The sequence below is a fragment of the Phyllobates terribilis genome, unplaced genomic scaffold (assembly GCF_046119375.1).
Source record: "Phyllobates terribilis strain yellow unplaced genomic scaffold, ASM4611937v1 Scaffold_4__5_contigs__length_816908805, whole genome shotgun sequence".
NCBI lineage: Eukaryota > Metazoa > Chordata > Amphibia > Anura > Dendrobatidae > Phyllobates > Phyllobates terribilis.
In genome coordinates, this window is record NW_027362764.1 from 565,747,113 (window position 1) to 565,770,594 (window position 23,482).

At 41.2% G+C, this 23,482-nt stretch overlaps 1 protein-coding gene across 5 annotated transcripts in view; it reads right to left on the minus strand.

Annotated features, from left to right (window-relative positions):
* PTPRM (protein tyrosine phosphatase receptor type M) overlaps positions 1 to 14,989 on the minus strand; it is an 810,930-nt gene extending 795,941 nt beyond the window's left edge. Inside the window, exon 1 of one of the 5 annotated variants that reach the window (XM_073679060.1) lies at positions 14,560 to 14,989. In XM_073679060.1, coding sequence (XP_073535161.1) covers positions 14,560 to 14,635 — 76 coding nt within the window. In that variant the 5' untranslated portion in view covers positions 14,636 to 14,989. The remainder of the gene's footprint in view (positions 1 to 14,559) is intronic. The other 4 variants (XM_073679055.1, XM_073679056.1, XM_073679057.1 and 1 more) reach the window with 4 other exon arrangements.
* Between the last annotated feature and the right edge of the window lie 8,493 nt (positions 14,990 to 23,482).

Consider the following 23,482-nt stretch of genomic DNA (forward strand, 5'->3'; position numbering starts at 1 on the left):
CGCAAAGAATTTGCAGCAAATTATTTCAGAAAACAAATGAATACACATCATAAATATACAAACTACCACACCAAGTGCATCCAAGATTACAGTGAACATATTTTATAAATGTATCATCCCAACAAGTCACTTTAAGGTTCCATTCAGACTTTCTGGATTTTTGGACAGATTTCCTGACAAAATCTGACAACAATCTGCATGGCATGCACATGAACAGAGTTTCTGCAACCCAGATCACGCGATGGAAAATTTCTGCTCACCTCGACAAGTATTTTTAAATGAAGATCCTGTCCTATTTTAAAGTGAAGTTGACTAGCTCTAGAATTGTATATATTTTACTCTTTCATTCCAAGACTTTCAGCACAGTGTATTATCTATCTGATCACTCTGCAGGGAATGTTAGAACAAAGTTCAACCCCAGCAGCTGCAAGTATCAGTCAGCGGCATTCAGCAGCCCTGTGTTTCCATCCTCTACTGTACTTAGAGGATTTGGAGATGCAGCTACACCTAGTGATCAGCGACAGATCACAGCAGGCTGAGCTTTTCAACCGAGACTGCAATTTATCTGTGTGTTACAAGGTTCACTGCTCTTTAACTCACAACCATTTAAAAGGCGTTAAATACATTTCAGACATACAGGATTCTATCTTATACACAGGTTTAAATATTTCGGTTTTTTTTTTTTTTTTTTTTATAAATAGCACACGCAACCACAAATCCTATATGTCTAAAAAAAAAATAATTAAAGTGTCACTATAAGAAAATCCTCATGCTGCCAGCTTTTACCAATAGTCGTCATTTTTTAAGCAGCATGCAACACCAGAGATCTTTGATGTGGCTACTGGCACAATATTAGAAAAAATATATATTTTTAGTGACTTCTCTGTATTTGGAAAAAGTTCTCTCTATAGTCCCAATGTTAGCAATAACACACTGAAAGTATCAATATGAAAGGTGAAATCGCAATAACTATACTGGAATCCTCAATGGAGCATCAAATAGAAGTCTTATATCTATGATCTAAGAAATGTAATTGCAAATATTAAGTATCCTTCAGAGTGTATCTCTTCAGCTAAGTGATAGTTTTTCCACTCTTTAATCAGTGGCATAGATTAGATTAATTTTATATTTGCCAAAAATTAAGACATTAGGTAATACAGTTTTAGAAGAGTTAGATCTTTCTATAAGACAAGTCACAAGTCTCCTTACAGTAATATGTGTATGTCTCCAGTTTTATTATAATAGATAAGTAAAAGGCAAAATCCTTGAAGGCAACCTGTCAGCAGCTTCATGCTGCCCTAATCACAGACAGCATGTAATGCCCACAAGCTCACTCATTACAGAGAACTTCATTTTACTGCCCTGTCAAAAGAAGGCAATCACAGATAATAGTGTCTGCTGGGCAGTTACCTAGAGGCTTCTTCTCAGCCAGCTCATAGAGTATCTGTACCTTAGGTCTTTACTTTGTGAGCTTGGCCTTATAGTCAGCCAGTGGCCTACCACGCATGAAGCCAGCCCATTCTAGCTAAGTGGCCCATGAGTTGAGGACGAGATCTGATGTCAACTGCACAAAATATAGTGGAGTATGGAGTACTTGGGGTATTATACTGAATGAGTGCACAGTAGAGGCATCAAACTGTGTGGAATGCCCTGTTGGGCATAATAATGTGTGTAGAAGGCACCATGTATGTGGGGGGCACTGTGGGGCCATCATTCTATTTGGACGTAAGTATGGAGGCATCATACTATAGAGGGAATGTACTATGGGGGAATCATACTGTGCGGTGTGCACAGTGTGGAGGCAAAATGTGTGTGGGGGCATCATACTACACGAGGGACATTACGAAGGCATGATAATTTGGAGGCAGTGCACTGTAGGCACATCATACTGTGGAGGATTCTATGGGGGGCATCACACTGTGTATGGTAACTGAGCGTGCCAGAATACATGTGCCTCTATCCTGACAACCAAGTCTTCTGGCGTCTCTGACCTTGCCTATGCACTATGACTCTATCTGACCCCACCAATGTCCTATGATTTTGCCAACAAGAGTAACTTTATTCAGACGTCTGCTTTGTGGCTTTATGATATGTACATACGCCCCTGTAGACAGAACAAAATTTTACCACATTGAGCTGCAATGTAAAGCATAAGGGAGTATAAGGGAGAGATGGGGTAGCAGTATGGGCCACTGATGAAACGGGTATGTGTTCAGACCACCTGGAGACTTCCTCTGTCAGTTAAGACTATAGAGCAGCTAAGCTGTAGCCCCTGCTCATAGCCGCCCCCTAATGGAACACAGATGAATGGCAGCCAACACTGTAAAGAACAAATAGCAGGCAACCACCAGCATCCATCATTAGACTTCTTAAAACTGTATATATATATATATATATATATATATATATATATATATATATACACAGTATGGACCAAAAGTTTGGACACACCTTCTCATTTAAAGATTTTTCTGTATTTTCATGACTATGAAAATTGTACATTCACACTGAAGGCATCAAAACTATGAATTAACACATGTGGAATTATATACTTAACAAAAAAGTGTGAAACAACTGAAAATATGTCTTATATTCTAGGTTTTTCAAAGTAGCCACCTTTTGCTTTGATGACTGCTTTGCACACTCTTGGCATTCTCTTGATGAGCTTCAAGAGGTAGTCACCGGAAATGGTCTTCCAACAATCTTGAAGGAGTTCCCAGAGATGCTTAGTAGTATTGAGCGAGAATGTTCTATTAACCCTTTCCCTGAGTATGCTCGGGCCGAACTCCGAGTATTTACAGCTGCTCGGTGATATGTTTGAATCGCTCCCGTGTGCATGATTTGCGACTGTTTGACAATTTTAATACATGTGAGGAATGTCTATTTCTTACACATTCCTCACATGTAATAAAGCTGTCAAACAGTTGCAAATCATGCACACGGGAGCGATTCAAACATATCACCGAGCAGCTGCAAATACTCGGAGTTTGGCCCGAGCATACTCGGAACAGAACATACTCGCTCAACACTAATGCTTAGCACTTGTTGGCCCTTTTGCCTTCACTCTGCGGTCCAGCTCACCCCAAACCATCTCGATTGGGTTCAGGTCTGGTGACTGTGGAGGCCAGGTCATCTGGCGTAGCACCCCATCACTCTCCTTCTTGGTCAAATAGCCCTTACACAGCCTGGAGGTGTGTTTGGGGTCATTGTCCTGTTGAAAATTAAATGATGGTCCAACTAAACGCAAACCGGATGGAATAGCATGCCGCTGCAAGATGCTGTGGTAGCCATGCTGGTTCAGTATGCCTTCAATTTTGAATAAATCCCCAACAGTGTCACCAGCAAAGCACCCCCACACCATCACACCTCCTCCATGCTTCACCGTGGGAACCAGGCATGTAGAGTCCATCCGTTCACCTTTTCTGCATCGCACAAAGACACGGTGGTTGGAACCAAAGATCTCAAATTTGGACTCATCAGACCAAAGCACAGATTTCCACTGGTCTAATGTCCATTCCTTGTGTTCTTTAGCCCAAACAAGTCTCTTCTGCTTGCTGGCTGTCCTTAGCAGTGGCTTCCTAATAGCAGCTATTTTACCATGAAGGCCTGCTGCACAAAGTCTCCTCTTAACAGTTGTTGTAGAGATGTGTCTGCTGCTAGAACTCTGTGTGGCATTGACCTGGTCTCTAATCTGAGCTGCTGTTAACCTGCGATTTCTGAGGCTGGTGACTCGGATAAACTTATCCTCAGAAGCAGAGGTGACTCTTGGTCTTCCTTTCCTGGGGCGGTCCTCATGTGAGCCAGTTTCTTTGTAGTGCTTGATGGTTTTTTGCAACTACACTTGGGGACACATTCAAAGTTTGCCCAATATTTTGGACTGACTAACCTTAATTTCTTAAAGTAATGATGGCCACTCATTTTTCTTTACTTAGTTGCTTTTTTCTTGTCATAATACAAATTCTAACAGTCTATTCAGTAGGTCTATCAGCTGTGTATCCACCAGACTTCTGCACAACACAACTGATGGTCCCAACCCCATTTATAAGGCAAGAAATTCCACTTATTAAACCTGACAGGGGACACCTGTGAAGTGAAAACCATTTCCGGTGACTACCTCTTGAAGCTCATCAAGAGAATGCCAAGAGTGTGCAAAGCAGTCATCAAAGCAAAAGGTGGCTACTTTGAAGAACCTAGAATATAAGACCTATTTTCAGTTGCTTCACACTTTTTTGTTAAGTATATAATTCCACATGTGTTAATTCATAGTTTTGATGCCTTCAGTGTGAATGTACAATTTTCAAAGTAATGAAAATACAGAAAAATCTTTAAATGAGGTGTGTCCAAACTTTTGGTCTGTACTGTATATATATATATATATATATATATATATATATATATATATATACACTGGAGCATAGCCCTTGAGATCAGGATATCACATTTTAAAGGGAATCTGTGTCACCAGATTTATGCAGCCAGAACCACGGGCAGCATGAATCAAGGCCTGACTATGAGACTGCAGCCAGGTATGACTTTCTCTGAAATACTCTGGGTTTTAAAAAAAACCTCTACTTTGACAAGCTGACTGGGCTGAGAGAAGCGGGCTGGGAGCTGCACTGGACTAGACAGGTCTCTCTCTATAGTCCCCAGCCGGCTTTTCAAACGATGCCCCTGATTCATTACTACTGGCATTTTGCATGCCAGCCTTAATGAAAAGTGCGCTGAAATTCCTTGAGTGTCGCACGCCTTTTAACGAATTTGGGGCATCTTACAACCCACTTGCCCTTTATCAGAAATGTTACTCTAGGCAGGCTGGCATATATTTATGACATAATATACACCACTTTTATGGAGTAAATTATGGTGAATTAGACTGGCAGCCTTTGCCATGACTTATCTGCAACAAATCAGTACATTTTGGCAAAGCTGGTCAGAAATGGCGTAAAAATGTCAACTGTCACTAAATTATGCAACATTTCAAGACGTTTTATTCCAGAAAACTGGTGAAAACTCATTGATTAATTTGGGCTTAAGTTTGTGACAAGTAAGAGAAAGACGTACCTGACGGCACTTTCACAGCCAGGCTCTGATTTATGCTGCCTGCAGTTCGGGTACCATGAATCTAGTGACAGATTCCCTTTATTATTGTTCTATACAATATTTAATCTTTATTACACAACCCCTTTAAAGAATGACATGTAACTTTATAAAGACAGATGACAAGACAAATAGTTTCATCTGATGAAACATTGATGAAGGAATAAAAAAAATAAATGATTCAAAGTCAAAGTAAGAAGGTCTAATGATTCTGGATATTTAATTCTCCTAGTAAAAAGCTACATCTCTAGAGAGCAATAAAACAGGATGGAAATGTGGTTCTGGTGAATATATGTGATTAAGAAATGTTTTATTGGTTATAAGGGTTATCTGAGCAAAGTGAAAAACAAAAGGAATCTTGCAGTCCTTGTAATGAGTCCACATACCACCCTGATACCATTAGTTTTCATTTTAGGTCCCTTTCTGCCTCCTTCATCCATCAAAGCCTCTAGTCAGTGTGGTGGTCCAGCACTTCCGCCCAGCATTTCTTCTATCCTCCAAACTACGAGTCCCAAGAAACACTGTGATCTGGATCACAGCTCCCTCACTCCTACCCTGTTGACGTCACCATGTAATATGTCAAAATGGGCCGAACTTTACAGAATATACCTCCTTCATGACATTACATAGAGAAGAGCGCTGAGAGCTGCCATCTTAGTCCTGTCCACATACATACAGGTCTCAACATGACTGACAGGTCACCTTGTATTCAAAGCAAACGCATAGAATAGCTATACTCTGTGTACGACCCCATAGTTACACAGTTAATACAAAAGACACATCTATCAAGGTCAACCTCAAGTTACATCTTAGGAACAAAGTAAAATTCAAGTTATGGTAATTTAGAAGATTAAACATTGCTAACAAACATTTTGACCACACGTAATAACTAGTGTTCCTGGAAATCCCCCTTAAATATAAAGGATGTATTTGTCAGAATTCAAATAGCTGTCCTAATAGACCAGAGAAAACATGAACGAAAGGATATGTTCACACGGGACTTATCTGGAGCAGCTGAATTACCCCAAATAATGTTGATTTTGCTGCAGATTCTACAGCATTACATTACTGCAGCATAAACTGACAGGCCGTCACAAGCGCACCGCCACTCAATTTACATGGCAGATTTTCATCCATAATATTACTACTGTAATACACAGCTGATTTCCCATCTAGAAAACCTGCTGCATTTACGACTCATGTGAACATACCCGTAGGCTTTTATATCTTTCCCCATATCATTACATAAGCGGTCTTTATGTATCTAACTAAGCAAAGATGTAGAAGCAGATGCCTGCGATACTGAAAGAATTATTTGCTGTTACTAAAGGCTTAGTGCAATACGTAGAATATTGACTACTGAAAAACATAAAAAACAATCTCTAATCTGCCTGTATGTTGGCTTTACCTCTGCCCTAGCATTATATCCTGCCCTATGACTCTATACAAAGAAGGTGGTACACTTTAGTAAGACATTTTGAAGGTATATTTTTGTGATTGTTTGGAACAGTAGATACAGTTTCCAGAGAGTTGAGGAATGCACATCACAGTATCCCGGATAAGCACGTGTCATCCAGATTCCTGATCGGTAACAGCATGGGGCTGTGCCCGCCTCGTACATTACACTTATCACCACTCTGCAAGCTGCTACTACATGACCTGGCCCTCCACGACAAGCAGAAGCAAAGCTGAATGTGAAATACGCTTTATATTTAGCTTTTTCCTGAGGAAATGAAGCACAATGAGCAGCTAGTGAGGTTCCCTGAGCATGAAAGTAAAGTAATGACTCCTTCCACAATACTGTTGTCTGACATACAAATCTTATCAAACTCCATTGCCATAAGGAAAAATGTCTCTACACAAAGTCTCAGTCTAGCCTTAGGGCAGCACACAACTTTATTACGGCTCTGGATCACCTCTGATTTGCACTGAACTGTATTACACCATGCAAAAACTAAAGGAACGTACTGTACTTCCATATAATTCAGCAATACATGGAGCCATACAAAGGTCCAGCAGTCACAGGAACCTCAGTTAATTCCACTGCTGGTTCCAGGAACTAATTTCAATGCTTATTTAAAGCAACCATCAAGTCAAAATGGAACATTTGTCTATGCGCGGCTAAAGTATAGTCCCCATTTTCGTGTATTCCTCATGAACAATTTTGCCGCCGTTTGTGCGATCTGAAGCTCCCTTTCTATCTTTAAAAAAGGCCCTCCACAGTCTCAGACTTCCCTAGGCTGGTCTCAGACTACCCTATTGTGGGACAGGGACGGCACAACAGCATGTAATAGTCTGATGGAGGAGATGGGTCATGTCTCATACTCCTAAGGCGAATCTACAAAGGGATGTCGTACTCTTACGGCTCCTGCAGAAGAGCGTAGGAAAAATCAGGCAAGTTTCATCCAAAAAACTTGGATGATTTTTCTTCAAATTTTCATCAGATTTTCATCCATGTGCCATCTGTGTTTCCGATTTTTCGATTTTTATGTCCATGTGACATCTGTGTGTGATCCATTTTCATACAAGTACAGTAAAACGTGGACGTGATCACATACAGTTTCCTAGGTTTTTAATAGAAATCTATCTGTAAAAATCAGATGCCACTCTGAATGTCTGTGTGGGATCCGATTTTTTTCTCGCACTCATAGACTTGAATGTGCGGGTCTCATCCAAGACTCGGTAGAAAGTACTGCATGCAGCAATTTTTTTCTCAGGGACATTCGGACCAAGAAAAATATCATTCATCTTAACAGCCCTGTTGAACAACATGGGTCAGTGTGCTATTTTATTTAAAATAAAAATCAGTTAGCACATGTCCGATTTATACGCTCGTCTGCATGAGCACTTAGGCTAAGTTCCTACAATTAGTATTTAGTATTTGATGTTGCAGATTTTCTGCAGCATTTCTGCACCAATTAGATAAATTAAGTTACTTGCGTTTTTTCCAGGGCTGTGGAGTCGGTAAGCCAAACCTCTGACTCCGACTCCTCAGTTTCCATGACACCGACTCCAACTCCACGACTCCGACTCCCTTATACATACATGGCTCATGTTTAAGTGATAAATTTACTGTAGCACAGATTCATCTCAGCTAAAAGTCTAGACCCTTAAATCAGGAATAGGACAGACATTTACAGGACATTTCATAACTTTCCCAAATTCTTATGAAAAAATATTCCCCACAAACTGCATTGAATTACTGTACCCAATTTTAGGAGTCGGAGTCAGTCCATTTTATACCGACTCCGACTCCACAGCCCTGGTCTTTTCATTTTCTTTTGAGTGTGGTTTCTTTTACATGCATTTTTATCACAATTTTTTTTTGCTGGGGATGATGTAATGTTTTAAATCATACCACTGTGTTTTGGATATTTCCTGTAACTTAGGTTTGATAAGACTTTATTGATAAAGTAATGTGTGGACTGGACATGTTTTCAGTGCATTTCTGCTGCAGAAACCAACTAAAAATACATATGTGCTTTTTACCTGCGGATTTTCCTCATCTCATTCAAGTCTACTGGGAAAATCTGCAAATAATACGCATATTTACCGCAATTGATATGTTGCAAACACGCACCACCGGTCAGTTTATGCTGCGTTAAAAAAAGCACAGTGGGCATAAGATTTCTATAAATCCCATCCACTTTGTTAGGACTTAAAGATGCTGATTTTTGTGCACAGTGAAGATATACAGCATAAAAAACTCACCAAATACTCATTGTGGGAACTTAACATTATGACTTAATAGCTAGATCTACTAGTAAGTAGAACTGATTAGCGCATCAGTATATATTGGCCATTTATAGCTGGACTCTTGTGATAATGTAATATGTCATTTCTGTGTCCACTTGGATGACTGTAGAAGTGACTCTTACATTTTGGAAACTTAGTTCACACTAGTTCTTCTGGCAGGACTTTAATTCATTCTATTTCTTACCGTTTCATAGCTAAAACCTACAAAATGTCATTTCGTACATGTAATCCCTACATCATAAAACTGTGGGGTAAACAGAATAAAGTTCTGGCACAAGGTAGAGAGAGCTGCTAAAGAGTAGAAGCTAGTGAGAGTGAATCAAAAAGAGATACAATGATGGCACACTGCATTACATGGACACCATGAAAATGGTGACTTGGTGGCTAGCACTATTGTCTTACAGCACTGGGTTTCCGCATAATATTTCATGGATTCTTCACTGTATATTGTAGAATACTGTTAAAGGGTTATTCCCATCTTTAGAAATTCTCCCCTGCCCATAAATTAGGTGATAATTAGCTGATTAGCGGAGGTCTGCAGAGCTGTCTGAACGGAGTGGTGGACAGGCATGTGCACCAGCGCTTCATTTATTCTCTATGAGACTGTTTTAAAAAGACAAGCCCTATACTCGGCTATCTTTGCCAGCCCGATAAAGAATGAAACAAGCCAGTGAGTGGTTGGATCCCAAGTTATCACCTATCCCATGGATAAGTCAAAACCTCTAAAGATGGGAATAAAGCTTTAACCCAATGGGGACAATGAGTGATGGCAATATATGCCAAAGGGTCCGCAACCTTCAGCACTCCAGCTGCTGTGCAACTACAACTCCCAGCATTTCCTGACAAAGGGTGTAGTTTCTTAACAGCTGGAGAGCCGCATGTTGCTGATCTGATGTCCATACACAGCTCTGCAGAATAAGCTATAGGTATATAGAGGAATAACACAAGTTGTGTGGAGCATGAGTAATTAATAAAATGCCAAAGTAATAAGGCTTGGTGCTGATTTGGGATATTTCACACAACATTTTCTTTTCTTCTGAAATGTTACAATCTGGCTTACTTCAGCTTGTAAGGAATGTCTGATGGAGCCTTCCCTCTCAATGCAATGGAAAATTGGAGCGCTGCACACAGTGTCTCTGCCATGTACTCACAGACAGACTGTTATGAAAGAGGGAAACTTTGGAGTTTCACAAAATGTAGTTCAGGGGCTCGCTTGACTATTATAAAGCACAGCAACCACTGCAGGCAAGAGAGAGGTGGATAAAAGGAAGGGAATACAGACACAGGGCTGCTGACAATCTCATTCTATCGCACAATGAGAAGTCACGTTTTGCTCAGAACTATGGAAGTGAGTGAGAGAATAAGCGGGCTCACTGCTAGGTATACTGTCCTCCTGTACTGGCCTATGGGAGATATATACCCTCTGTATAATACACAGCCAACTAGCATCAATACCAAGACATATAGCAGAAAACAACTTTATGTATGCTTCCTACAAACATTAACAAGTGTTAACAATTGTATGGCTCATTTTATGGCACTTTGCATCACACTTGCTACAACTTCTTCATAATATTGCATCTTGGAGATAAACTGCACTTACACCTTGCAATACACACCATCAATCATCTCAGTTAATGACACAGGGAATCTAACTGGGAAAATGGTCCTTAAAGTAAACTTACACATTAGCAATTCCTTAAGATTTAGAACTGATTCAAAGAATATAATCCAAAAAATAGGAATTACAATTGCCAAATATAAAGTTATTATTGAAAATGACATATAATGATGGACCATTTTGCCCTCAATTATGAGATTACATAGAAATGTATTTGTTAATACTTTTTTTAGTCTTAAAATTGACTAAATCATTATCTTAGGGAATTGCTATTTTTGCGACCATGTTAAAGTCAGCTTTTTATTATAACTAATGAATTTATTTTATTTTTATTTAAACTATTATTCTAACCAGATTAAATATGTGTCAGCTACATAAAAAGCTGACCTGATGCCTATACACGGACTGGCATAGCTATAAACATCGGGCTGTATAACTAATCACATCAATGGCTCTGGCTGTAGAATATCAGGATACGACTCAAACACAGGAAATTATTTTTTTTTTTGTTAATGCTGAGGGAAAAGTCGACATCATAGGTAAACAATAGGGATAACAATAGCAACGGTTTCCTCCTTCCCTTGTGAAAAAAAAAACAGAAGCTTATTGAAAAGTACAACCGGGGGGCGACTTAGTGAAGTTGGCACATTTCACCAACTTGACGTGACCGCTATTGGCATAAGATTTCTTTAATCTGCAGCCATCATCACCCCCGTCCCACAACAGCTACACAACAAACGTACATACTATACAAAGTGCAGTAAAGTGAAGTCAGTCACTTGTTTCCAAAGCAGTAACTTATATACAGATATACTTTATCATTATAGGGATGCAACACATGTTCTAAGTCTGCAACATTCACCACTTTCTTCATTAATATTTAATGTTATTATTTTTAGTAACTATTATTATTTTATCATTTTTATTATTAACTTTTATTATTTCTCCTTATTATTATGACTTAATGTAACCTGTAATCTACCGGAATGTACAGTGATCACTTGTAAATTGGTCATATATATCTATAAGCACAGAAGGCAGCCTTTTACGTTCTCTTATATCACTACATACTTTTTGCAACTTGAAAAACACTTTTTTTAGCAATCTTTCCCAATCCTCGGGACAACATAGTGCCAGTTATCTGATACCATAGTAGCATGATGTCTCAATGACGACGTTAACTAAAATATAATCTTTGTGGACTTTGGCTGGACTGGGTCCAAAATTGCAATGTCGCAATGTCATATAATTACTCCTGTTGATGGATCAAAATTATGGTCTTCCAGATGAAAAATTACCTTAAAGTAATCTAAAGGTGAATTAGAGCTGAAAATGAAGACATATCAGTACCAGATATAGGTATCAGTATAACAAACGGCATTGCCAGCGAGCTGTTACACGAATATTACCTTTAATATTTCAAATAAAGTGTTACGTGCAGAAAAGGCTTTCTATAGCAGACTTAGACTTAGTGCCCAATAGGTTAATAAGAAGTCAGCAATTACAATGTGATTGATTAAAAGGACATGGTGTCTCCCCAGCTACATCCTATGGATTATTAAGCCTTCGATGCACTAGGAATTGCTTAGAAAGAATGACAGGCACCCAAGCAGCCCAGCCATTCAGCAGCACAAGGCGGCTCAGAAAACTTTGCAGAGGTTGTTATTATGTGACACTGGCAGTATTCATGCTGGTGGCTCCACTGACAGCGTAGTCTCCCAGGCAATGCACCTGGTTCTTCCCGCTCGCCTGCAAAGCCCATACGGCATTGTTCTCCGGGACTTTGGTGTCTGAGCAGGACATGACAAGTCCAAGAGGAAATTACCCTGTTTACTTTAATAGAGGGGTGCAGGAAGCAGCTGGGAAGATAAGAGAACAGAGGAAATAGGGTGGAGAATAAGGAGGCTGAAAAGTGGATGAAATGAAAAAGGAAAAGGGAAATTCTGAGAACAAGCTGCAGGATCAGATAATGAACCAGAGAGGAGCTGACTTCACTGGAGAAATCACTGCCCGACTAAGCCTGGGAACGCAGGGAGCACTTTACAAAGCAGTATATGTATGTGTAAATAGACACCCATATATGTATATACACAAACATATATTGAGATAGATAGATAGATAGATAGATAGATAGATAGATAGATAGATAGATAGATAGATAGATAGATACTGCTGAGGGAAGTGTTCCCCAGCTTAGTCCAACACTGATTTCTTCAGTAAAGTGAGCTACATTATATAGTATACATTTATTCTATGTGTCGTAAGTTCTACACAGTAGAAATTAAAAGTATAATGGCCACAACCCCTGGATATGGGCTTGTTGCCCACTACAAACATAGATATAAACATGCTGGAGAATCCGCTCTATCACCTGAAATGATGTGGGCACACTAGTATCTGTGGAACCACTGCCATCTACAAGGGGTTAATGGGGGATGTCAGGTGCCCAATGAGGGGTCATCTGGCAGTCTCCATGGCTAGTCATCTCCGACTTACAAAAGTCAAGGTAAATTGGAGACCAGAAAGTTAGTTACACTGTATGTAAAGAGTCCAGTGACCGACCCACATGTATGTATGACAGGAATACAGGTGATGACAGGGGTACAAGAGATACCAGAGTACAGGTGATGACAGGAGTACAGCAGAGGACAGGGGCACAGCCGATGACAGGGGTACAGGTGATGACAGGGGTACAGGTGATGACAGGGGTACAAGAGATACCAGAGTACAGGTGATGACAGGAGTACAGCAGAGGACAGGGGCACAGCCGATGACAGGGGTACAGGTGATGACAGGGGTACAGGTGATGACAGGGGTACAAGAGATACCAGAGTACAGGTGATGACAGGAGTACAGCAGAGGACAGGGGCACAGCCGATGACAGGGGTACAGGTGATGACAGGGGTACAGGTGATGACAGGGGTACAGGTGATGACAGGGGTACAAGAGATACCAGAGTACAGGTGATGACAGGAGTACAGCAGAGGACAGGGGCACAGCCGATGACAGGGGTACAGGTGATGACAGGGGTACAGGTGATGACAGGAGTACAGGTGATGACAGGAGTACAGCAGAGGACAGGGGCACACAGATGATGACAGGGGTACAGGTGATGACAGGGGTACAGGTGATGACAGGAGTACAGCAGATGAGAGGGGTACAGGTGATGACTGGAGTACAGCAGATGACAATAGTACAGCCGATGACAGGGGTACAGGTGATGACAGGAGTACAGGTGATGACAGGAGTATAGTAGGTGACAGGAGTACAGGTGATGACAGGAGTACAGCAGGTGACAGGAGTACAGCCGGTGACAGGAATACAGGTGATGACAGGGGTACAGGTGATGACAGGAGTACAGTAGGTGACAGGAGTATAGTAGGTGACAGGAGTATAGTAGGTGACAGGAGTACAGTAGGTGACAGGAGTACAGCAGGTGACAGGAGTACAGCAGGTGACAGGAATACAGGTGATGACAGGAGTACAGGTGATGACAGGAGTACAGCAGGTGACAGGAGTACAGCAGGTGACAGGAATACAGGTGATGACAGGAGTACAGGTGATGACAGGAGTACAGCAGGTGACAGGAGTACAGGTGATGTCTTCCTTGTCCTCCACTTGAACCTCTGGTTCTGTGTGAATACAGTAGATGGAGCAGATGGAGGTCCTGCACCTGATGTCTCCCGCTCTGGATCTGTATATAGAGACCCCACAGGTGTCAGATCCACAGTGACGGTGTCAGGGAATGTGCTCAGCCCCCGTGTGTCACCTGTCACCGTCCTCACACCCAGGGATGAATGACAGCCCGCAGCCCGATGCCAGCGCCGTGCCATGTGAGCCGTGTACTGCTCGCTGTGCTGATCCCGGGCAGGGCGGGCATCGGGTGTGCAGATGACCCGGATCTATGGGGCCAGATGTGCAGTGCACGCAGAGAATAAGAAGAGGCATACAAATGGTTAAATATGCATTTCATGGAAAGAACAGGAAACTGAGCGGAGCCGGGATACTACACAGAAACTTCCCAACTCCGCGCATGGCTCGGTGCCCGGTGTGCCCTGCCTGAGCCGCCGGAGGTCTGCACTCACCAGAGTACGGTCCGAACGCCACAGCGGGCAGAAGTCCAGCCAAAGTCAGCAGGCAACTTGTAAACACTTTCCCCATGGCGGCTCCAGGACGCCACACCGCCGGCTGCTGACAGTCTCCTCAGCCCCGTACACAAGTCCCGACACTCCGGCCGCAGAGAAGTTTGGATGCTCCAGTAGTCCTGTGGGTGGAGAGGCTGCACCGTGGTACACAAGTGTGAGTGGCGCCGTGCCCGCTCCGTGTGTAGAAGTAACGTGTGTCCTGCCGCAGCTTGTCTCTGCCACTGCCAGCGCCGCCCCCTCACTCTACGTTCTGGATTTGGAACTCTGGCGGCGGCGGCGGCGGCTGCACTGGGCGGTGACGTCACGGATCTCTCCCAGCGCTGGATGGAGCGGATGAGGTCCAGGGCGGTGACGTCACGGATCACTCCCAGCGCTGGATTGAGCGGAGCGGATGACGTCACAGCTCTCTGGCTATAGTGTGCTGACGGTGACAGAGCTGCACAGACTGTCCTGCCACTGTCTCCGGACATACTTCATCTACAAACTAGGGAATGGCACTAGCAGTTTGTCACAATGTCTCCCACTAGCAGCTGGGAGCATGTACTGCTGCAGGACTGGTGTCCCCCTGCAGTGCACCCCCTGGAGTGCACCCCCCTGGAGTGCCCCCCTTGAGTGCACCCCCTGGAGTGTCCCCCCTGCAGTGCACCCCCTGGAGTGTCCCTCCTGGAGTGCCCCCCCCCCCCTAGTGTCCCCCCTGCAGTGCACCCCCTGGAGTGTCCCCCCCTGCAGTGCAACCCCTGGAGTGTCCCCCCTGGAGTGCCCCCCCCTCCCGGGAGTGTCCCCCCTGGAGTGCCCCCCCCCCCAGTGTTACTATGGGGTCAGAGCTGTTATACTCTTCTCCCCTATATTCCTGGACATGTCTGGAATTATGGACATCGGTCATTTCCCACAGAGCGACCTTTCCTCTTTCCCTGACTTCCTTCCATACTGGAGGCTTTCTTTTCTGCTGTCCATCTTACACTCTACAGGAGATAGAGGACCCCACTGACCATAAGAGTTTACACTCTACTGGAGATAGAGGACCCCACTGACCATAAGAGCTTACACTCTACAAGGGAGAGAAGTCCTCACTGACCATAAGAGCTTACACTCTACAAGAGAGAGAAGATCCCACAGACCATAAGAGCTTACATTCTACAAGAGAGAGAAAGCCCCACTGACCATAAGAGCTTACACTCTACAAGAGAGAGAAGGCCCCACTGATCATAAGTGTTTACACTCTACAACAGAGAGAAGACCCCACCGACCATAAGAGGTAACACTCTACAAGAGAGAGAAGACCCCACAGACCATAAGAGCTTACACTCTACGGGAGATAGAGGACCCCACTGACCATAAGAGCTTACACTCTACAAGAGAGAGAAGTCTTCACTGACCATAAGAGCTTACACTCTACAAGAGAGAGAAGACACCACTGATCATAAGAGCTTACACTCTATAGACGAGAGAGAAGACACCACTGATCATAAAAGCTTACACTCTATAGACGAGAGAGAGGACCCCACTGATCATAAAAGCTTACACTCTATAGACGAGAGAGAGGTCCCCACTGACCATAAGAGCTTACACTCTACAAGAAAGAGAAGACACCACTGACCATAAGAGCTTACACTCTACACAAACACAAGCCCCACATTCACAGTCACTATACTCTACTGCTGTGGTGTGTGAGTAGCGGAACCGGCGAGTGATGTGACAACACTGTGCTACAGCATGGAGGCAAGGGATGGGAAACTGGGAGTTTATCTACAGGTGTCGCACAGGCTGCCCATGGTCCTGACGGAAGACATGGAGCAACAAGTTTGGCATGGGGAGATTAAGTTGAGTAAATTTATGTATTGAAAATAAAAATTATTTCTGACCATTAGGAGCATAAACTAGTAAAAAACATACATTATAAGATCCCTGTATAAAAAAAAGAAGCTTTATACACCATAATAATTATAAAGTTAATAAGCGCAGATCTATGTAAATAAAAAAGCAGCTGAATAAAAGATAACCATTCTCTTTAAAGCTGAATTAACACAAATAAATGCCATTAAAGTGAATTGGATTTGCTGTGTTTTTTTTTTATAAATCAGCATAGCCTATAAATTGAATTGAATGTGGAAAATTGTATTTTTTTACAATTTCTTTCACCTTCTTACAGTGCAGTGACACAGTACATTATTTCCAGAGGAAAAAAAAGACTTCAAGACAGCTGCCAATCACAGCAAAACAATCAACTAGATTCATACATTATATTCCATTTTTTTATATTTTCAGTGAAATGTTAATTTATTTTATGACAGCTATGTAAATGAAAATTCAGTCTATGTCATACCAAGTAAAAGCATTTAAAAAATCACATTAGTCTCTGTTCACACGTGCATTTCCTTCCTTTTTGTCAAAGATTGCAGCATTTTTTGTTTGGGCAGTCTGTAGTGCTATGCTTACAGTAAAATGACTGAATACCAATCAGACCCAGTTATATTGCAAATCAATAGTATTACAGGATTTGCTGGAATCTAGTCTAAAAAAATTAGTTTATGCCCCCAAAAATGTGAAGACTTCTTACTGAAAAATGGAAGGTCATTTACACTGTTACTATGTAAAAATGAATATGCATTCTATGAAAACAAGCAAAAAGTACCGTAATAATCACATATAATATATAATAGGATCCATTCGTTCACAGCAGGGTTGGATTGAAGAACAAAGTTCCCGGCTAATTGGAACAAATAATACAAATCTAAAAATAAAACATTAAAATAACATGATGTATAACTGTAAAATGTAAAGTACTTTAGGCGTACCCTGTCCATATGCCCTGTTAGGTCATGTTCACATGGCATGGATTTCCCATAGGCAAAGTTGCCGTAGATTTTTAAGACAACTTGCAGCAGAAATATAACACTGGATCGGTCAGTGGGTTAACCCCAGTGTAATTGAGTTGAGCTAATCCACAACACCTCCTTGTGAACCCCCTGCGATAATGAGCATGTTATGGAGTTTAAAAGGGTTATCGAGGACTATACAATTTTTTTTTTCGAGAAGCCTAAGAACTAACCGGCAGGTAGCTGCTAACTACTAACTGGCTCCGATGTCTGCTGGCACAGAGGGGTCAAAGACCGCTTCAGTGGCTCCCGCTAACATCATTTCGACAAAGCAGAAAATTCTCTCCGCACTCCTCTGTTGACGGGGTGTTGATGCAGATGTCATGCTGATTGACAGCCGGCTCTCCACTAGGGGAAGCATGACGTTGACAGTCATGCCCCATCAACATAGGAACCCGGAAGAAGAAGAGCTGCTCTGTTGACATGGAGCTAGTGAATCACCAGCCGGAGTGGCTGGTGGACCGTTCTGAGCCAGCTCAGGAAAAACAGCTAGGGCATTGCCTTTGTTAGCAACTACCTGCCTGTTAGTTTTTAGGCCCATAGTAAAAAAAATAATAGCCCTTGACAGCCCTTTATGATTTCCAGTGCGTTCACTTAGCTTGCGTAATATCAGTGGAAACCATCTGGATTTAGGTGTGGACTCCTTAGGGTAAAGTAGAGATCTCCTCTATTGGCTAGAAGATGTAAATTGTGATCTACTGTAAGGTACAGTCTTTATTCTTCAGGACTTAGCATAACTTTGTATTATCGGTTATGTATTACCATACCCATTATCAATGAACATACATTGTGTCATACTACATTTCCACCGCAGTGATGTTGAATAACAAATGTATATGATCCCTAACATTGACAACTAATCATTAGTGGTTCTAGCATTCACTTTCCCGGTGCTACCATGTGTAATTAGATTCTCCTAGTGGTGGTTGTTATCTTTCAAAATGATCCTAGCATTATGCCAAACCTTACTACTTTAAAGAAACCCCTAAAATTGAATTTTTCTAAATTGATATAGAGAAATAGAAATAAAGCGCGTTGAATGAATGAGTTGTCACCTTTTTTTGTAGAGCTTGCTATGTTGATTCTTGGTTATGTAACAACATTAATAAGGCTCAATGGATCTCCACTGCTTTCTTTTAACTAAATAGCACTATTCCAGAAATTAGCTGACATTTCTAAATAAAGGGACCCATATTAAATATTATAAGTGATCCATCTGCAGAGAATAAACAAATGTTGGATTTTTGTTTGGCATCTGCTAGCTTGAAAGATTAATTTCGTTTGAGTCCAAGCCACAACTCTGGTCGGCACCATGCCCAGTCACCAGTGATGTCAGGCCAGCTCTTTGCCACTTGGCTATGTCCACTACACTGTTACATTTTAGAGGATTATCACTCATGAAGAAGATTGATGGAATATCAGAGGTAACATATATTATTCATTTTATTGGATACAGAGACAAACACTAGTCATTTCTTTAAACAGGTGAAATATGATGTATTTTCTCCCTGGACACTATATTAAATACATCTGCTCAATAAATATCCCCTAAGAGGCACCAGTTTGGTAATGGACTTGGACTGCAGACAAAACATTGGACTCTGAAAGTCGTAAGGTGGATGTAAATGGACTACCGAAATGATTATTCATTGCAAGACCCCTTCTTTTCACCTGTAAGCATGTACTACCTCTTAAATGGAGGGTTAGAGTGTTTCTTTGCTATAATTAGACATATTTGGATGCTGCCTATGGGTTTTGGTTGAATTTCTCATGATCGAGCATGAGGGTGAGATGTCTCAAAGTTTTGCTATCAGTTTTGAAAAAAAAAATAGATCAACTATGGTAATCAGTGGTAACAAATAGACTAAAGAAAATGAAATTGGATGGACCTCTGCCAATGTTAATAAATGCTGCAGACTGTAATATGGTAGATTATTTTGGAAGCAATTCTAGTTGTGTTTCTTTATTTTAGAGGGTTGGGTAATCATGAATCCTAATAATTAGACTTGTATCAGCTGACAGAAAGACGACAGTATCCAACAGTGATAGTCCGGTCGAAAACCACAAGCCTGCAGTCACTCTATGTGACTGCAGACTTGTGAATCCTCACATTGTGCACATTGCGCACTGTGAGGATTCTACGGTGTCAGTGCAGTGAACGGTGGTCATGTGACCTGGTCACAATTCATCTAGATGGGTGTAGCCCCTCTCATTGCAAGTGTATTGAGCGAGGCCGGAAACAGTTTAGTCGGATTGTGGCCGGGAGTATGCATAACGCATACTTGCAGTCACATGACAGTTAATCCCATCGCTTACATAGGCAAATCCTCACAGCGCACCATGCGCGTAATGTGAGGATTCACAAACCTGCAGTCACATAGAGTGACTGCAGACTTATCGTTTTAGACTAGACAACCCCTTTAAGGATACTTTCTCAGTGCTGCAACATCAAAAATTCGCTAAATACTCATTTAGTGAGTTTTTTGCTGTTTCAGCATTTCTGTACCAATTAGCTACATTAGGTTATGTTTTTTTTTTCATTTACATGCGTTTTTATTGCATTTTTTCTTAGCTGTTGAGGTTTTTGTCTCTTTTTGTTACGTCATGTTTGGAATAAAACTGCCTTGTTTTGGATACTTAGCTTTGGTAAAACTTTTTTTTTATAAAGTCATGTGCTAATTATATATATTTATTTTTAGTCTTTTATCTCTAAACACGTATATGTGTTTTTATTTGTGGATTTGCTAGATCTCATTCAAATCTATGGGGGAAATCTGTAAATTAAATGTTTATTTACCACTAGAGAAATTGACATGTTACAGATTTGAGAAACGTAATGTAGGTCAGGTTTAGACTGCATAAGAAAATAACCACAGTGGACATAAGATTTCTATAAATTCCATATCATGTGCCGGAATTATAAGACTCCGCGTTTCTTTGCACAGCACCAAAATACTCACCGTGGAAACTTAGCCTAAAACTATGAACATGATAAAATGTTGCAAGAAACTTGTTAAATTCATGCCACAAAATATTCAGACTATCAAGGTTCATCTTATAGATTGTATGCCTTTGGAGACAGGGCCCTCTTTCCTTCAGTCTATCACTCACTAAGTAAAATCATGTTTATTATAGTTGTTATTTTTAATGTCTCATGTTATATATTTAGATCTTTTTTATTTATATGTACAGTAGCCTGGAATTATTAAATTTTAACTAAATAATTAATTAACTATTAAAATAATCTCTCTGTTAAGTATCTGAATTAACCTTATGGCTCTGGTGTTTTCCTGTTCCTTCTGCTACTTTTCTTTCTTTAGTTGTATTTTAGTTGGAGGAGAGAATCTGAGAATTGGTGAATGCTGCCACCTCTGGCTGAAAATGAAATAGCGATCTTAGACTTAAGCCTTAGAAATGCTAGTTTAGCATAAAATAAAAGCTATAAATATACATATGGTGTAAAATAAATGAATGGATGAAAGAAGGAAGATAAAAAAGCCTGATGTTTTATAATAATAATAATGCAAATTGTACATCAGTTTCTATATGTTTAACTGATTTCTGCTTTAGGCTGCGTGCCCACTATGCGTTTTTCAAGCGTTTTTGCCGTGGAATTTCCACAGCGAAAATGCTTAGAAAATGCTTGGTAATACGTGCCCCATGGTCCCCAATGATAATCCGCATGTGCTGTGCACATGCTGCGGAAATTTCCGCTGCGGATTATCATTGCGGAAAAATCCGCAGCATGTCCATTAATTTTGCGGACACGCAGCGTAATTGCCGCCATTGACTTGCAATGAATCGCTTAATATCCGCATGACTACATGTGCACATGCGGATATTAAGCGATTCAATGTGCGGATCGTACCCTGGTCTGGAGAAGAGGAGACTCTCCTCCAGACCCGGGTACCATAGTACCTGTAAAAAAAAGAATTAAAATAAAAAATATACATTATACTCACCTTTCTATGTCCCCTGGTCTCCTGTATGATGCGTCCTAGCTCCCCGGCGGCTTGCGATGGTGTAAAAGGACGGTCGCGTGATCTGTCACATGACTAAATGACGTCATGAAAGGTCCTTTTACACAACCATAAGGCGTACAAGAGACTGGACGCACCGGAGAAAAGACCGGGGGCCATCGAAAGGTGAGTAGAATCTTTATTTTTTACTATTTTTATTTTTTCTTGTACTATTAACTTGGTCACACTATATAAATCCATGCCGTTTGCATGGATTTATATAGTGTGACCAATTTGTCAAGAACTTTCCAAGTGATGCTAAAATCGCTTGGAAAGCGCTTGACAACCCGCATGCGGAAATGCATGTGAAGAACGCTTCACATCCACATGTCCCTGGCAGGAAAAACGCATGTACAATCCGCATGCGTTTTTTCTGCCAGGGAGAAGCGGAAAAAATATGCAGCATTTCTGCATCGTGGGCACTTAGCCTTACATTTATTTTTAAAATTAATAATGTGATAGAGAATGTATAACTGACGGAGAAAGGTTGAATTTGATGGACCTAGGTTTTTTCTTTTTTAATCTATATAATTCTGAAAATAATATTACAGTAAATATATAATATTATGAAAAAAGTACAATTCCTTAAACCCAGCAGTAAGGATCCCTTATAGGTGTGAGATTCTTAGATATTCTGTGCTATAAGCAAAGTAAAATTACTTTCATCCAGCAATAAGGAGACATTATAGGTGTGATTTTATTAGACATTATGGATTCTCACTCTTAGGCCATATTCACACATTCAGTATTTGGTCAGTATTTTACACCGGTATTTGTAAGCCAAAATCAGGAGTGGGTGATAAATACAGAAGTAGTGACGTGTTTCTATTATACTTTTCCTCTGATCGCTCCACTCCTGGTTTTGGCTTACAAATACTGAGGTAAAATACTGACCAAATACTGAACGTGGGAACGTAGCCTTAAAGTTAACCTGACAGCTGATACATGCTAACCAATCCATGCCATGTATGTTTGACTCTGAAACACTGCGGCGTTTCAGAAGAAAACATACTTTAAAACCCACTGGGGACTGAGACTACACTGGAGACTAGTCGGACTGATGGGTCTCTTCTCTCCATCCATTGTCTTGGAGTGACAGGTCTCTGCCTACGTGCGTATATAGGCATGGACATGTCAATCCTGGCTAGCAGATGGGGAAAAGCTGCCGTTGACCCACCAATCCAACTAGACTCCAGCACAGTCTCAGTCCCCAGCGGTTTTTAAAGTATGTTTTCCTCTGGAACGCTGCAGCGTTTTGGATGTCAATCATACATGGCTGAATTAATCCAGCCAGTGCCTTATATTACAGTTAATGAATTAATATAGCCAGTTTCAAGTTCCAGCCACGGCTGTTAACTATTTAAAATATAGCGTACACTAATGTGCATTGGCTTCCATTGACTCCCCACAACTCGATTGCGGGGAACCGATGGGTTGCTGCGACAGGCGCTGAAGACCCCCGTTGCTGTCATCTCAGTTGCTGTCATCTCAGTGAAGCTCAGCCATAGGAGACCGATATTTTCTCTATATGCTGCAATACTGTGGTATTGCACCATCTAGAATAAGCAATCAAATGATCAATCAAATAAAAAGTATTACAGGTCTCAGAAAATGGCAACACAAAGCAAACAAATGCTTTCACAATATATTGAATTTCATTTCATCAATTAAATAGAAAAAATTGATGCATGTCTGGTATCGCCATATTCAGACTGACCAGGACAATCATGTTTCCAGGTCATTTTTACCCCACAATATACAACATAAACACAAGATCCCCAAAACAATAATGGAATTGCATTTCCCCCGTCTTTACATGACATGGTAAAATAAATGAATCCCTATATAAGGCCAAAATCAATAGAGGGCACCTCTATATAACAGACAGAACCTACAAAAAATATGAAGTACACAAGCCCAGAGTACAAGACAAATGTCTGTGACATATAAAAGGAGGTCATATAAACA